The following is a 17975-nucleotide window of genomic DNA, read 5'->3' on the forward strand; positions in this document are numbered from 1 at the left end:
TGCTAGATAGAACACGAATTTCACCAGGAATATTATTCCAGCTTTTGGGTCCACTAAAGCGAATCTCATTGGTACGTGGATTAGAAATATGCAATAGCGTCGAGGATCTAGTGTGGTAATTGTGAAGATTATAGTGAAAGTGAATGGAGTCTTTATAAAGAAATTAATGTTTAAAAATGATATCCTGAAAACATTGATTGTTGAAAAATATTAATATCAGAAAATGTAAGTAGATTAAATGAGGAAAATAGGCCTACGCGTGACCTAAAAAATGAACTGCGCATCCGCAATTGGTTGAATAAAACGACATACTTGTATAGCCTACAGTGTCTCCATTTGCCCATTTCAATGTCCCTTCAACCGCCCTGTCATTCAATCCAATCCAGATATTATGATCATGTTCTAATGAGCCAACAAATTGGTTTTCCCCCGATGACGTCACTGAAGCTAATGATCCCATTTCTCCATAACATTTGCTATACGCAGTTCCCCAACTAACTTTATCGTTGGTGCCGTGGAAAAGCTTATACTCACTGGTACCGTACCTTTGCCAGGATGCATAACATACCCCTGAAATGTTGTGCGTTATAACCATAACCAATTATATTTTATTTTAAAAAACTGGGGAAAAAATTTACCAAACTAGCAGACAAATTAGTTGCAATAAATATCCCTGATCTGAATATTTTTCTTAAAATAGAAAGCATCACATTTTAAAATATCAAACAAAAAACAAATAATCTATTAATTGGCATTTTTTAATTTCGGTTATTAAGACAATGAGTGAGAGGAGAATAAAACAAGTCGGACCAATACCACCACTTTCTCCACATTGTATTTACAACTATTTTATTGGGTTGATCTTTAAAAGCATTGCACCAGAGACCTCACATAATAAAAATCAAATCCTAAAGGCACATAAAATGTCTATATGTAATTGAGTCACTGGTATACAAATTCATCTTCTTCGAATGTAGGACCCTAAACATTGTTAATAAAGTTATACAGACACTTACCTGTATTTTGGCAAATTAGCAAGAGTGTAAGTATACAATTTCTTGGAAAACACATCTTGTGTTGGACAAATTACACCTAAATTGTCCAGCGATAATGTATCAAACACACTGCAAGAAGATGCTGACAAAGAACGTGTTTGAGCGATAATGTATCAAACACTCTGAAAGAAGCTGCTGACAAAGAACGTGTTTGAGCGATAATGTATCAAACACACTGCAAGAAGCTGCTGACAAAGAACGTGTTTGAGAACACTGATTGCATGCATTATGACTCAATTGGTCACTTTGTGTAAGAATATAAATTACCATTATAATATTATGACAGAATTAATTATTAAATAATGCAAACACCATGTACACATCAAACATTTATTATCCTCATTAATAAGATCGCATTAACGGCTGTAACAACATGTTACATGTTCGTTTGTTTGATTTAAAGTTTATGTGTTTTTGAATTGCAAGTTGAATGTGCTAAGACCACTAGGAGACACACCTTTATTGGTACTATTTTGTTAATCCTGGTAGGCCTATTTTGAATGAAACAAGCATAATTTCTTATACAAGCATCTAATAATCTTAAAACCATATTTGTAACTTCAATATTTTAACGTTCTAAGTAACACGAAGTATTTCGTCGAATTATATATCATATTAAATATTTATTTGTCTCGTCGTGAGGACATTCACATCATTTACTTGTATATAGCATTAATAGGCAATATGTAGTTTGCGTAGATGGTCATATAATAATATTAATAATGTTCAATTTATATAGCGCAAAATGCAGGGCGCCTCTAAGCTCTAAACAATCAACAGAAAATGTAAAAAGCACAACATTGATTAATGTTAAAAATGCAAAATAAAAAGGTTGGATATTATAAACATTTATTACATTGTTATAAGATGAACGTTAGGCAGAAATGGCATTGACAACAAATGGCGGCATATATTCTCTAGAATAATCTGCACAGCTTGACTTTGACCAATCCATAACCAGACTCTTCATTACTCCAATTACGCTATTTACGTTGACTTTCGCTCCAACATTTATCTCGATATCAGTAATATCTTTATTGTAAACCATTAACACCTGAAATCATAATTTAAGAAAAAACAATTCATGTAGATGATAATCGTACGATCGCTATTTTTTTATGTTACTAATTGAAATATGAACAAAAATTACAAAGATAATAACAATTGCAAACGTTAAAGTGATTTCTTTGAAACAATGCCGAATGTAATCAACATCAAAATTAGCCGATCACATACTCAAAGATCTTTTGATCTGCGAATTTTACTTTAGCATTGCCTACCTGTAGTGGAATTTTTAGAGTCAAAAGTTCCTCGTCGTCTTTGACCCAGAATTTAACGGTTCCTCTGGAATGAAGTGCATAAAGTCTGTACAGCAAATCATTGACGGGCAGTGGGTTCTCATTTGCAGCGTAAAGGTCATGTTTGGCACTCTCCTTTGGGTCAGGTCGAAAAACTGCTTCTAGCGATGGAGCTTCAACAATAATTGATAGAATAATCACAGTTAGATATCGTATCGTGTTTATTTAAATGTTAAAAACGTGTACTTAGACCTGTCAGTTGATGTTCAAGAGATGTCCAAGTTTTTTCCCATAATCAAATCAGAATTTCTTTGGTTATAATTTGGTAAATAACAATTTAGAAAAAAAACATTAGATCTTTCTTAATGCAAAAGAAATGTTTTACATTATTCTAAGAACTTTGTTATTATGTGGATGCTTGTTTTCGACATCCTAGATCCACTAGGTAATAATCCTAGATAAGCTGCCGTGAAACAAGAAGATTCTTACCGACTAATGAGAATATTGGAGATGTATCGATACAATGTTCTTTGCAAGCATATGCTTTCATTTCTTGGTTTTCCCGAGCATAGAAGTTTGATCTGTCTTGTTCCTCGAGAAATGTGAATGGTATCCAGTGAATTAGGTTGTTACAGCTTTCAATTTTGGCATCATAATAAACGCCTAGACAAGCAAACGAAAGAAATTTTCATTTTGGAGCATGGTCAGTATGATAAGAATTACGTAGCATGAGGACCATCGAAGTATATTGTTCGAAACGTCGAGAAACTCAACAGTTTTCAGAACTATTATACGTGGTGTACTTACATATTGATTTCGCCATGCAAACCTTCAAACAATTAAATTACGTAGCATTAAAGATATATTGTCCCCCTAAAAAAATATTTTTTTAAATTTTTTTGTTGAATATGTTATTTTAATGTCACATAATGGTTATTCACTCTCACAAAAAATTGGGTCTGAAAAAAAATTATTTACCTGATAAAAATGTAATTTAAAGCAAAAAATGGTCAAATTGTCTGGAAGACAATGAGTTTTTGGGTAATTTAACTGTTTATTTTGTCTTTTTATAGGTGAAATAATTTTTTTCCCCCGTTTTTTTTCTTATGGAAGTGAACAACTTCATTAAAACTGCAAAATGGCCTATTCAAAGTCCGATTTTAAAAATCTTTATTTTTCATGATTTTGGGGGACAATACATCTTTAAGCAAAAACCATTGAGATAGGCTACCTAAGCAATTTGTACTAGAATATAGCAACTTTCAGTTGGAAACATCTTGTTCCAGACCAACAAAATGTAATTACATTTTTAATTTGTTTTGTTTTACCTTCTTCGCAAGTACTGCAGCCGCCAAAACAACCTTCCAGAGCATTTCTCACATCTTGCCTATTGCGGTAAAGATATTTTCGTGTAATTTCTGTCCACAATCTTTCAACCTAAACGAAATAATGCATGAGTTAACCTATTTTTTACTTATAGAGTACGTACAATAATTTAAACTACAGTAGTGCTTAAATTTAGTTTCATATGATTCCTGTATAAACATTTTTACACCAAGAAGGTAAAGAAACACTTTGGCCGTCCTTGGTTTGCTTTTAACTAATGTACCTCCTCTTTTCGATGTTCCACAGATGTTTTGCAAAACTCTGTATCTAGAGTTGACTTGCAACTGCTGGAGCCAGTGAAAGCTGACCAAGATTCTGGGAATGTATGCTCAAAGTCAATGGACTGTTTCTCTGGCTTGACTGAAGATTTGCACACAGTCGTCTTGTCGTCTGGGTCTATTACACGACTTTCTAAAACAAGAAGAAACAAGTTTGTTTCACACTACATGTCATTCACGCAAACAAACTAGTTTTATTTTCAAATTTTCATAAATCCAAAACTACTAATTTGAAAATTTAAAATGTGTTAACTTGAACACATAGACATAGGTGGCGGTTATATTTATAGTGTTCTTGCATACACTTTTCATCATACACTTTTCATCATACTTTTTGTACTTCCACAAACGTTATGCATATACATTAGGCATGCGCAGTTCAAAGCAAATTAAGTAAATTGTAAGACGTAAAGTTTCATCATACTTTTTGTACTTCCACAAACGTTATGCATATACATTAGGCATGCGCAGTTCAAAGCAAATTAAGTAAATTGTAAGACGTAAAGTTTCCGTCGTGATTTCTAAATCTCCCCTTATTACAGAAATGACGTTTACAATACGCATAATAATGTTGTAAATCTTTACCTAACGCTGCTTTAGTTCGATCTTTCACGTCTTGTGTGAACTCCTCCAATGTTTCACCGTTCAGTAGTTGTTGTTCTTCAACCCAGACTTTGAATTCACTTCTCAGGTCTACAAATACCGACCCGTTATACAGCCCTAAGGAAAATAACATTTTCAAACTTGTGTCAAATAGAGACTAATGTTTTCTTTAATGTCTATTTTTTAAAAGACAATCAAACATCAATGTATATGCTATTTGTTTCTACCATATCCTACTTACCAATGCCTATCTGGAATCCAGGTTTTTGAAATAGTGGTCCACACTGGTGTGCTATAAGGTTCACTAGACGTCTTGGTGTGAAGACTTCCTGGTCATTTACTACGGATGATGGATCGTACATGACCTGCATTGCGCGTCCAAGAGCAGGCGTGTCGTAGCGCGGATCGTCATTCTCCATCAAATCATTGCGCTGAATATTAGTTAGGTAAGACCAGAGAACGTCAATGTTAACTTCTGCTTTACCTGTAAAAAAAATAATAATTTATAAAAATGTCTATCTTCATCAGGCTAGGCCATTATTTGATTATTACGTAGGCCTACCTTCTCTCCATTTGTTCTCCTTCGTGATCAACGCCTGGTAACACCTTGCAATCAGCGGATTCAAACGCAGATATCGTGATTCCATGGAAACAAAGTTCGACAACGAAGAGTCCTGTGCCACTAACTTATCCATCTAATAAGTAACGCGTATGTTAGAACTTTTTTTCATACATGTAATATTTAATAATATTCTATTTTTGAACTTCTTTAAATGCAATGAATGTTTTAATTTATAAGATTGTTTTTTTTTAATGAAGTTTTTTATCCATAATTATGTGTAACTTTCATGATAAACTTCCAGATAGTAAACGTCGTTGGACAGTTCAGTCAGGAAGTCGGTCAGTCAGTCCATTTACTGTACTGATCGACAGTTATTTTTGTTCACTGCCATTGAATCGACTACTAAAGCGACAAACTTTTATTCAATCACCAAATCTATATCATTTGATTGGTTGAAATTTCTTGATTGATTGATGTGTGGCATTGCTTGATTTATAGAATACAAAGGTCTAATTAGTTACCTGGTGATCACTGTCAAATAATGGCATTTTATCATCACCATAGGCCTGAAATTTGATTGGCAGTTCATGTTGCGATAACTGGTGTGTGGGCGGAGCTACGACAATAAATTGATTGCTAGGAAACTGAACTTTCTGAGCGACATATCCTGCCTGCTTCTGTACCGCAATGAAAACATGATCACCTGTGATTAATTAAGATAATTAAATTCACTTCAAACACCTTTAAAGTAGAGTAGGCCCTACATCCTATTTTTAATGGGAAATCAGTAGGCCTACACGGACAGAATGAAGGCGCGCTTTATAAACGCAAATAGTAAAACATGGCTAAGTGATTACTTGACTTGATCACAAGCCACGGCTTTTATACGCATCTCATTGATATTTTTTAACAAACCATTATGTTTAACGAAATCCGCGCCACTGCACTGTGCGAATGATGCCACGTGACCGAGTTTTCCATCGTCTGCGCCAGGTAGAGTGACCTTTGCTGCTCGACCTTCATAGTGCAGAGAGCCCTCTGGATTATCGCCACTAGTTACTGGCGCATCTGCGTAAACTTCATCCCAAGCTTCAATTATAACAAGTTTCTCTATTGAAAAGATAATTGTACAAATTTAATTGAGTCAAATGTTTTCTCTCAACAGTTAGAATCAACAAATTATACAAAAATTACTTATGACCCTTTACTTACCGCGGCGAGATGTTTTTATTTCATTATAAACATTAATATGTTTATCAATCAATGATTCTGAATTTATATTAATTCATTACCTCCAATATATGCATTTGACGTCATCTTTTGCATTTTCTGTAACACGCTCATTAATCTAGGAGTCATTGTCCGATCAGAGCATCTGTATTCATAAAATAAAGCTTTTTATAAGTACTGTAGGCCTATCATTAAACAACTTAAAGTGAGCACAAGTACAATCTGGTGAATTTAAAAGAATCACTTTTTAACTTTAAAGCACACTGAGAGCACTTTTGGTCGAAGAAAAAGTGGCTCTTGATACAATCATAAATGTATTATCAATATTAACATCAATACCTTGATGATAATGCTGATCCATAAATAGTGTTCCTACAATCAACACAGCCCCGAGATTGGTCTCCACACCAGCTAGAGGAACGTTCAGAGTTTTCAAAGGCGATCAGTCGAGCTGGATACTGAATTAATCTAGACAAAATAAAACATTATTAATCGCGCGCATGAGCAGACTCGCCGTTTTGAACAAAAGTTTTAGTAAACTAAAATTTGCTAGTGTAAAATAGGCTTTACTGGAGGCAACATTGTCGTTTAATTCGCTGATTTTACAAACCATACGCAAAAATGTTCAGTAATTGTAGAATAGCAAATTTTGGAAAACTTGTCAAACTCAGAGTTTGCTAGTGTCGTTTACATTTCATGGATAACTAAAGCCAATTTATTTGCAAACTCACAGGCAAACTCCTGTCGTTTGTCAAAAGCTGTACGCCGTTTGCCAGTGTAGACCAGTTAGAAAAGTTACTAGTGTAGACTAGGAATTATACGATTCGGAAAATGATCCATATAAGTAACCTATATTATTTAAAATGACACAATTAATGAAGTAAGTAAATGACTGTACTTTTCAAAGTCTTCAATATCATTCCTAGTTATTGGATGATCCACTCTCCCAACGGCCTCCTCTGCTGATGTTGCAGTTTTTGGAAATGTTTCTCCGGATGTAAATGGGTTCACAGAACACATTGAAGGAAAATGAACGGGATCTAAGCAAAATACACATAAGCATTTTAGAACATTTATTAAAATATGTACATTGTATATATTCTTTAGAAAACATACACAGCATTAGCCGATGTCAAAAACGTCCTCCTCTATGGGGTAAAGATTGGAGTCGAACCCTCTGTAGCTTTAACATATTGGGGGAAATGCGGATTGAGTGTCCACAGTAGCACTCACCATAGGTTTTGTCGATAACGTTCAAGACATGATCTTTAAATTCATTATCCGTCATCGAGCCGCCTTGAGTGCTGTAGTACGGTTCGCCATCTTCAGATCCTCTGATATGAACATGTAAGCGGTCATCCATTACTACAAGTCCCATGTCTCTGTTTATTTTCTATTCACAAACATTATTATTATTAGGCCTACATCAATAAATATATTTATTTTCAAGCATTAGAACGAAAAATTGAGAGAGAAGTAGAAAGAAAAAGAGGAAAATGGTATAACGAAGGATGAGGTGAGACAAAAGAAGAAGAATGAAATAAGTAAATCCAGAACAAGACATGAAAGAGAAAGCAAAGAACGTAGAAGCTAAAAGTCCAGAGAGAGGAGATAAAAAGCTTACCTGGAAAATTGAAAAACATTGCTGAATAACAACATCTGCGAGGTCATGTGTGGATGTAGTGTATCCAGTAATCGCTTCTACCTTGATGTCAATACCGGCACCTGATGCCAAGTAAAGGGTTTGTTCATTTCTTTCTAAGGTCCTTCCATCAGGATTGTAGCCGTTCACTATCGTAATCTGTGCAAATAGGATTGTGTCGTCAGTGTCACACTTCAAACTCTTAAAATGGTTCCTAACCAAGTTTGCGAAAGAAGATTTACAAAACTAGCAGGGATGTCTTGCTAATAATATCTCTTGTAGTAAGTATATCCTCAATTTAGAACATCGGGTAAAATAAAGTTTTGACTATAACTTTAATAATAATGTAAAAAACAAGTGTGAATGAGACTAATGAGACAAGCAGTTCTGTAATTTGCATGTATATCCCAGTTACACAACATTAATTATCTAAGATACTTACCCTCCCTGTCTCTGAAACATTAGTATTCACTTTCTGAAGACATTCAAACAAAGTCGGATGTGACCTGAAGTAAAGACTGCCTGGTGCTACAAAATCTTTAACCTTAAGACTTAGGGTCAACTTTTGTGATTCGTATTGTGACGTCAGAAAAAGCTCCGAGCCTGTACTCTTCGAGTCAGCGTAATAGAGTGCGTCTTCCTCCGTGACGTCAGAAGGGTTAACAGGCTCAAATACAATACCACTTGGAAATGCAACGCCTGCTCCTAGAAATGAATAGTAAGTGGAGTTACAGACGAGAACTCGCCTCCTATAACGAAGGAGACACGTTCAGGACCCACAAAGTGTCCCTCTTATAAATAAGAGTGTCCCCTGTGAGGTTGGCAGTATAGTATTAAAACATACATTCACAGAAAAGTGTCCATTTAGAATATAGTTTGTTTTTTCTTTATTTTCATTCACAAAAACATACATAAATAATCATTACAAAACAAAGTAATGGAAAGGGGGAATCTCCCAAGCACAGCTGGTCCTTACTAAGGATATACTACCTTCTTGACGTAAAAAAATGTGACATATTTACTGTATGTCTTCCTATAAAAATCGAAAAACTTCATTTGCTGTGCATTATCAAAATGACGTTTATGTTTTGTGTGAATGGAGAGAACATTGCATGAGTAGAAAGAATGACTGTTCTCAGTCAATAGTTCAATGCATTGCATTCCTCATTCAACTCACATAGGCCTAATCATTCATTTGATACTGATTTTTTTATTCGTGTAGGCCTATGCTTGTTTGCTGATAAATACCTGAATTTGTTTTCCAAAAGGAACACACAATCACTAAAAGCAAGAAGTATCCTCTGTCCCTTGCCATAATTCTGAAAATCTGTAGCAGCAATATTTATCGTCGAAATTATTCGGCCTAGCAAGTGTTTTCAGTTGGTACTACTTTAGCAAATAAGTTAATGCACTTATAATCAATATTTCAGCCCAAAGGTTGTCAGAACGAGATAAGTAACTTGTTTGTTTATAAATTAATGATAAAGACAGATTTGTCGGAATCCTGTTCTTATCTATGTTATGAATGACGACTACGACATGTCCTGTAATAACACATAATTAGCAACAATAAAGCACAGCCTTATGAGTGCTCAATATAAATATTGAAACAGGACAGATACTGTTGGAGTTGGTGAACGTGTGGAAAAAGTATTATATTTAGCACAAGTAAAAACGAATTACAACGAAACATGTTTGTAAACATTGTTTATTATCAAACTCAAGTTTATTTTAATTTTATTATGCTGTCGGAAGTTCAGCAACATTATCCACAAATAACATTAAAGTACACTTCGGTATGTTGGAAAAGCTCTCGAAAAAATCCGTAAGCAGCAGCAACAAATAAAGTTTTAATTGAGACATCTTTTTCATAATTATTTAAATATTTAGAAGAATTTTTGTTTACGTACAGAAGTCTACTGAAGTTTCGGAATCGGATCATCGATTGCATATTGTTGTTTTATTACATTGATCGCCGAGTGAACCCGATGAACCGAATGCATGCGAGAATTGAAGTTGCAGGGCGCCATCAACCGGCCCATGTGGTCGGTTGGTACGGTACATGTGTGTGGTGTTGTTGTGTGTGGTACAGTGGTATTTTGCTGCCGGTTGGTTGGTAAAATAATGAAGAATTGTTATTTATTTCTGATGTTTGTATATAGTCACCGAATTATTCTTGTTATTCGAGCAGAGTTAGTTCACCCTACATACCCAGGCCTACCTACCTAGTAGGAGAGTAGTCCTTAGAGTGGACGGTTAGGCTAGCCTAGGCTAGGCGGCTAGTAATTAGTTATCCGCTTGGTATACCAAGCGGATAACTCCTTGTTATTGTATGGGATCAATAGTTTTTTTCTGTATTATTCTTGGATCCTTCCTTCCTTTTTGTGAGTCACGTTTCTCTAAAATGTGTAAACATAACATTTCATAACTTTGACAACATATGGGCATTTACGTGAAGTTGTGCACCTCCTATTTTTGAATGACGTCATAGTTGGGGTGTGTAGAAAGCGACGACCTCGAATTGGACGACCCCAACGACCCGGGCGACCTCGAATTGGACGACCTAGAATTGGACGACCCATAACACGAAACCGACGACCCCTACAGCCTAGCCTAGCCTAGGCCTAAGTGTGGTATAACATCCCGAAGCCGAACATAGCCAAAGATCTTTAAACCATACCTTATATAATAATCGCAAGCAAGCAATTGATTGAAAAAATACAGAAATATCGCCATTTGATACTGAATGTGTCGACACGAACAAACGAACAGATATGGAACGCCAACGCCGCCGCTGAAAAAGGGGCCGTTTTGACCTGGTTTGCCATGTTTATGATATTTCGTGTGCTAATCGAGTCGAATGCAGTTTTAATGATGCACTCTTGGCGTTCCATATCTGTTCGTTTGTTCGTATCGACACATTCAGTATCAAATGGCGATATTTCTGCATTTTTTCAATCAATTGTTTGCTTGCGAGTATTATATAAGGTATGGTTTAAAGATCTTTGGCTATGTTCGGCTTCGGGATGTTATACCACACTTGGGCCTAGGCTAGGCTAGGCTATAAGGGTCGTCGGTTTCGTGTTATGGGTCGTCCAATTCTAGGTCGTCCAATTCGAGGTCGCCCGGGTCGTTGGAGTCGTCCAATTCGAGGTCGTCGCTTTCTACACACCCGTCATAGTTGCGCAACGTGACTTACGCGCAATTTTATGAATTTCAATGATTGATTATAGATTAAAAACCAAAAGTCATTTAGTATTGACACTTTGACAAAATTTAAGTCATATCAGGGGCAAACTTTCTACGGATTAAAAATGGCATGTTTCACAAGAAGTTACGCGCGCACGCGCATTTAAAATTTCAAAATGCGCAAAATTAATTTCTAATCAACTTTTTATGCGTTTCTTGTCATTTTGAGCATGTCAAAAATTCCCACGGGCGCGCAATTTTTTACGCACGCGGTGCGCACGTAGCGTTAAAAACATATTTTTTTCTCTTGAATTATATTTTTCAAGTCTTTCCTAGTAATTTTGAAAACAATTTAGACCTTTTCCAGTTTAAATAACGCCATACGAACACGTTGAATTAGACAATTCGTGCGCGTTTTTTATGAAAAAGCTTAAAAAATCGTCAAAATTATGTCTTTTTTTAAACAGTCATAGTTTCTAAAGTAAACCGTGAACCGTTTATTTTTATTACAAAATCTAGAAGTTGATGAGTTGTAGATATCGGATCATGCATCGATAAGGCTAAAAAAACATTGTGACGTCATCGTATGGCCACACGAATGTAAAATATAGGATTTTTGTCTCTTTCGTTATTGCTCATCACATTCAATGGAGCGCATCATGCTTATCTGTATTCCTTTTTCTCCTAAATTTATATATTGTGTAGGTCAATCAACTTTCTTTAGCATGAGATAAAAATATTTTAATTTTTATGACGTCATCATGCATAAAAATTTTAATTACGTGGGTCATTAATTTCATCTTTACAGTAAATTTTAATCTGTAATAGCTCGTAAGAATAAAATGTGATAATCACGATTAAAACGTTTTCTGGAAGCTATTGGATTGTAGATACGAATTCATGTAAACATTTTGCCAATCGGATGTTGTGACGTCATCATATGGCCAGTTGAATAAAAAAAGTCGTATTTTCATATTTTGCGTAATAGTTCATCACATTTAAAAGGGTGCGCATCTATATTTTACGTATTCAAATTTCTTCTACACGTTAATATGTTGTTCCTGAGATAATTTCCTCCAGAAATTGCTATTTAAGTGTTTCATTTTGATACCGTCGCCATGTTAAAAATTGGAATAAATGGCGGGTCCCGTAATTTCACCTATTCTACACTGTATGTAATATGTATACAGATTATACTCTTTGCATGTATATACTATATGACACAAATTGACAGAATTCAGCACTAACAGCATATCATATTCTTCAGTTCTTGTCATAATGCCATAATCTTTATCTGTGTGCAATATTCCAACGTATGACGTGCACGTGGCGTTTGTCGTTGTGCGGATAACTAACTCGTCAAAGTGACGAGTTTCATGTCTAGTTAGGTAGTAGGATAGAAGTCCAGCGAGTCACAGCACAGGGCTAGCTATGCCTAAATAGTAGGTAGTAGTCACCTAGGCCTAGCCTAAAATACAGGGTTAGCGGCGCGAGGTCTATTAATAATATAAAGTAGGTATGTTGGATACACTGGCATCTTGCTTAGACAGAAGCGGTAAACAGAAATAATGAGCAGACAACGAAATTGTTAAAAAAAAACATAATTTAATAATAATTAAATACTAGTTATGTATTTGCTTTTGCAGAAATGAAGTGAGTGAAAGGTAGAGAGTGAAATTGACAATTGACAACCACAGCAACCAGCAGTGCACTTTTCTGATGTCCAGAATGAATGACGCCATTGGTTGCTCTAAAAGAGCCAGCACTGCGGTGTCCAATGTTAAGATTGACATGTTGACCAAAACAAATGGTTATAATAATTCAAAAATCACAAAGTTAGATCTTGAATTTAAAGACTTGTCTGACTTGGAAATTGATTTTGATGAACCGGAACATCTAGAAGACCTTTTGGTATCTGGAAACCTTCTTGAACATTTACCAGATAGTATCAAGAAGTTCACACGACTAAAAACTCTACACGCAAATGAGAACAAATTAAAAACACTTCCAGACTCAATAGGTAACCTGTTGTGTCTTGAAGATCTTCATCTTATTGGCAATCATCTTGTTGAACTAAGTTCTGCAGTGTGCTGTCTAAAGTCTTTAAAGAAACTGGTTTTAGATGAGAATGCTTTAGGAGCACTACCTGCAGACATTGGTCGTGTTAAGAATCTGGAAATCTTAGAGGCCTGCTTCAACAAACTTGAGAGTATTCCAGATAGTCTGAGCAATTTGAACTGTTTAACAATACTAAACATTTCTAACAATAAAATAAAGTCCTTACCGAAAGATTTTGGAAATCTAACAAATTTAAAATGTATTGATATTTCTGATAATCAAATTAGTATACTACCAGATACTTTTAAGTCTGCACCTATTCTTGAAAGACTCCATGCTGATTCAAATCGAATATGTATCTTGCCAGCTTGGTTTGCAAAGCTTCCAGAGTTACTTCATTTTACGATGCGAGACAACTGTTTACAAGGGAGCCCTCTAGCTGACACCTTTGGAGAGATAAGCGTAAAATTGAAAAGATTTGATTTTGCGGGCAACTCTATAACAGATCTTCCATCCTCATTTGGGTGTCTTGTCAATTTGGAGTACGTACATTTAGGTAGTGTTATTGGAGAATTAGAGAGGCGTGGCTTTCAGAATGGTAACTGGATTCCAAAGCTTCCAGAACTCTTTGGTAATCTTAAGTCTTTAAAAGAGCTGCACCTTGATGAAAACAGGTTGTTTTCCTTACCAACAGATTTCGGGTGCCTCTGTAATTTACAAGATGTTGACTTGTGTCAGAACATGATTCGTGAAATACCAGATAGTTTTGTTAATTTACACAATTTAAGAAAGTGCTTATTTTCGCAAAATCATTTAACAAAGCTGCCTGAAAGATTTGGAGAACTTCAAGCGCTGAGAGAACTGCGACTTGATAACAATGAGGTAACATCATAGATATGAAACACTCGAGATAAATAGAATGGAATTTGTTGATATTATTATTAGTAATATTTGTATTGATCATTATTTTAAACATTCTTTCATTTTTATTAAACTGTATATAATTAAAAAACAAACTTATTATCTGGTGTTTTAGCTTAGAAATTAAAATTACTCCAGTATATTGTAGTACAGTACTAAGTCTTCTCAAACTTTTCAGATTTCAGAGCTTCCCGCGTCATTTGACATGCTTGTAGATTTACAATATCTTGACCTGTTTCGCAATAAACTTACTGCCATTCCAACCTGTATCAGCGTAATGAACAAGCTTATAGGTTTGGATATTGATGAGGTAAGTACTATCATTTTGTGGGTGCAATACTGTACAATGTATATTCTGTATCATTTTTGTATTACTCAACTCTTTCGTGGTGTATAAGCCTGCTGATTGTAAGCCATACTTAATGATATAAATGTTTCCATTATGGTGGAAACTCTGAGGATGAAAATGAGTCTGGCAATCGGTGTTCTTCTCAAATGTGAACTTTTTATTATTTTTTTTTCAGAATAGTATCGATATTTCAATAAGTGAAATTCCCAAGATTTTCCGTGGAAATAAGTATGCTGAACGCAATCCAGACTTTTCTAACAATTGGCGAGGGAAGAAGAGAGCTGACCACTATGATCCTGTCATTCAACAGGTGTGGTTTTGATGATGCAACATTCACTCATTCGTAAAGCCCTGTCTACACTATCAAACTTTATGTGACAACAAAAAGTGATGTGCCCATGGACATGATGATGTCATATTACTACCATATTTGGGTATATCACTACCATATTTGGGTATATCACTACCATATTTGGGCACATCACATTTTTTTGTCAAACTAGTTTGATAGTGTAGACAGAGCTTAACATTATTCATTCCGCCATTAGTGTTGTTACAACAGAATCCCTCCCCTGTTAATAAGACACCTTGTGAAATTAACACGGTCAATGTGTTTTTAACACTTCAGTCAACTACTGTTCAGGAGATACAGCCATTATGGGGACAATATGTTGGATCCTAAAAGTATCCACTAATAAGGATTCTACTGTATGTAGTAGCAATCTTAAAAAACTACAAGTTATTGAGGAACCTCTTGGGTAAACTTGAACTGCTGCAGCAGGTTCATAATTTAGTTACCACATTATTTAAACTTGGTCAATAGTAAAATTTGTGTTGAAAGCTTAGGGTCAAAAGTCATCTGACTGGGTTCATGTTCTATTGAACATAGTATCTAGTTTTTATATATAATTCTGTATTATCAAAGGAAAGTTAAATTTATAGTTAAAGAATCTTGATGGTTTTATCTCATTTATTCCCAGGTTACTTTTCAAAGTGACAAAAATCCAGAAAGTGAGAAGGAAAACAAGGCTGAATCCACATGGATCAGACAATTGCTGAAACAAACTGATCAAGATGAGTTAAATACGGAAGGAAGGGAGGATGACGATGACAAGAAATCAGATGAATTTTCTGATTATGAGTCAGAGGATGAACATTATCATATTAGCTACAGTGGTAATAATTACACTTTTATACAGATTTAACCAGTTTTCTGTATTGATATATAATATAAACTTTTGATATTACACTGTCTTTCTGAAATTAGTACTGTATATAGAAGAGCTCTCAATGCACTGCACATTATTACCGCGGCCATTTTTTGGATCAAACATGTATGGAAACGTACTCCCATAATAATGCAGCTAGTAATCAGCACAAAGTTGTGTCTTGATCTAACCGGGACCCATTTTATACACCTTTTAGAATTTTGAATAAAGAGTAAATATCAGGAGAATCATGCATTATTTGGATTAATGATGTCTATGTTATTTTTAAAGATGATAATGATGAACAAACAACATCAACTTGCGACACAGTGGATACTGAAAATTGGGAAGAAGAACGGGAGACTGATCTTGAAAATTGGGAAGAAGAACTAGATACAGGACCTTATGGTAAGAATCATGGAAATAATTCACCCTCCAGGTCTTTTAACAATTCGACACTAGCTAAATCCAGGAGCCCTGGAGCTTGGGGTTCCTAAACCAGGGGCCTCGGTGAATGCGTCATGAATGATGTAATTGAATAAGATTTGAGTTTTGTCAATATTGTGTATATATGTACTTTTTATATTCCTGTTTATAGAAAATAAAAGGTTCAAAACATGCATAAAAAGTTCTAAAAACATTAAAGCCCCCTTCCCTACGTTTTTTAGATCTAATTTAAGATCACAAACTATATTTAATGTAAAAATAATACTATATGGTCCTATTGAGATAACTTTTTTCGTCTTTAAACGGTTAAAAATGTGAAAAATAAGTCGATTCTAATAATTATAGCGGCCCGCTATAAATCCCAAAATGCATTGCGCGCGGATTGATATTTTTGTTTTTCACCTGTAATTCGCCCACTTTTCGATCGATCGTGAGGCCAAAACAAATGGAAGACTCCTAACTTTTCAGCGAAAATACCGGGTTTTCTCCAATTTGTATCAACGGAGTCTGGCAAAAATAGAAAGACAATTAATGCAGCAACTATACAACGTCAGGCTAGGTATATAGCTAGCGTACGATGTTCGTACGTTACCGATGTTTACCAGCTAGGCCTACAAAACTAAGCCTAGCTAGGCTAGGCCTAAGACCGTCCACGAGAGGTCGATCGCCGCGAGCTACTTAGGTAGTGCATTGTTTCTCACTTTTTATCATAATTTACCATAAAACGTACATTTAAGACAAGGAATGACATGGTTTAATGTTTTTAAAGTGATATATATGTATTATTTTCCAAAAAACGTCCAAAATTGCAGGGAAGGGGTCTTTAATAATAATATAATGTTATTTGAAAACTATTAGTATTAATAATTGTATCTTTGTTATTATCATTACTGTTTTTATTTTTCAGAGATAGAACATGTGCATTATTCATTACCTGAGAAGCCAAGCCGTTTTCTTTTTGTTCCATCAATAAATCATCCTGAGAACTTACAACTAGATTCACTCGGTCTTGATGATTGCCAACCTGGTCAGTTTGATGACGTTGATTGACCAAAGTCAATGACCGCTGGCCTGAGTATAGTATGTAAATGAACAATATGTTTAATATAGTTTTTGTCACATGCACAAAATAACTTTCAAAACTTAACTGCCAAAAACTTAAACTTCCAAATAACAATTTATTGAAATATATAGTAGATTATACAGGGAATATTTACAGTACTTTTACTTTTATTTAATTACAGTGGTGAAATCAATTTTTGTTTTCAAGATTTTTAAAAAGTGTAGGAAGAACTTCATGTCTGCTGCCTTCATGACAGATTCCATGATGGAATCTGGCAGATTCCATGATGGAATCTAACGGCTCGGTCGATGAAGGAAATCATGTAGTAGTAGTAACAGTTGAGCATTTAAAATGTGGAAAACTGAGGTTAATTTTTGTTCTGCCATTTATTGTTAATACATTTCTTTTTATGCCAAGTTTTTAAAATTAAATTTCATGAATTTTTAACTGTATTGTGTATTATTTTATCTGGAAAAAAAGACTAAAACTTTTTGTTTTGTTGCACGAAAATCGTCTTATGAGACTTAAATGCCGATAGACATCGCATTTCGAAACTAAAAAGAGACTAAAAGTACAAAATGAACAATTTTGTGTACATGCATTGTTTAGATTAATTGTTCATTTTATTGAACTCTGTGTTTTATCATGAGAATTGAGTACGGGGAATTTATTTCTCTATATAATAA

General features: G+C 34.9%; 2 protein-coding genes across 2 annotated transcripts; one reads left to right on the forward strand and one right to left on the reverse strand.

Moving 5' to 3' along the window:
- Positions 1–1472: 1472 nt before the first annotated feature.
- Positions 1473–9070, reverse strand: LOC144839373 (uncharacterized). Its single transcript, XM_078694689.1, has 17 exons — positions 9045–9070; positions 8497–8803; positions 8037–8213; positions 7646–7805; positions 7311–7452; positions 6752–6880; positions 6475–6557; positions 6098–6292; positions 5704–5885; positions 5183–5315; positions 4862–5104; positions 4603–4737; positions 3963–4150; positions 3682–3790; positions 2843–3016; positions 2336–2526; positions 1473–2109 (listed from the first exon to the last, which is right to left on the reverse strand). The coding sequence occupies exons 1-17, from the start codon at positions 9068–9070 to the stop codon at positions 1930–1932; spliced, it is 2754 nt and encodes a 917-aa protein (XP_078550815.1). The 3' UTR covers positions 1473–1929.
- A 1016-nt stretch (positions 9071–10086) lies between these two features.
- LOC144839548 (uncharacterized) lies at positions 10087–17730 on the forward strand. The gene is made up of 7 exons (XM_078694964.1): positions 10087–10170; positions 12890–14183; positions 14401–14532; positions 14747–14881; positions 15552–15747; positions 16071–16187; positions 17134–17730. Exons 2-7 carry the CDS (start codon positions 12963–12965, stop codon positions 17274–17276), a joined length of 1944 nt encoding a protein of 647 aa, XP_078551090.1. The 5' UTR covers positions 10087–10170; positions 12890–12962; the 3' UTR covers positions 17277–17730.
- The last annotated feature ends 245 nt before the right edge of the window (positions 17731–17975 follow it).

The sequence above is a fragment of the Antedon bifida genome, chromosome 4 (assembly GCF_963402885.1).
Source record: "Antedon bifida chromosome 4, ecAntBifi1.1, whole genome shotgun sequence".
Lineage (NCBI taxonomy): Eukaryota > Metazoa > Echinodermata > Crinoidea > Comatulida > Antedonidae > Antedon > Antedon bifida.

Bases quoted from the DNA above. Each gene is read 5' to 3' on its own strand.
- LOC144839548 (XM_078694964.1), top strand. From the start codon at position 12,963: ATGTCCAGAATGAATGACGCCATTGGTTGCTCTAAAAGAGCCAGCACT. The intron at 14,533-14,746 runs GTAAGTACTATC...TTTTTTTTTCAG, and splicing joins TAGGTTTGGATATTGATGAG to AATAGTATCGATATTTCAAT. The intron at 15,748-16,070 runs GTAATAATTACA...TTATTTTTAAAG, and splicing joins TTATCATATTAGCTACAGTG to ATGATAATGATGAACAAACA.
- LOC144839373 (XM_078694689.1), bottom strand. From the start codon at position 9,070: ATGTCACATTTTTTTACGTCAAGAAG. The intron at 6,881-7,310 runs GTACAGTCATTT...TATTTTGTCTAG, and splicing joins GATATTGAAGACTTTGAAAA to ATTAATTCAGTATCCAGCTC. The intron at 2,527-2,842 runs GTAAGAATCTTC...TTATTGTTGAAG, and splicing joins TCCAATATTCTCATTAGTCG to CTCCATCGCTAGAAGCAGTT.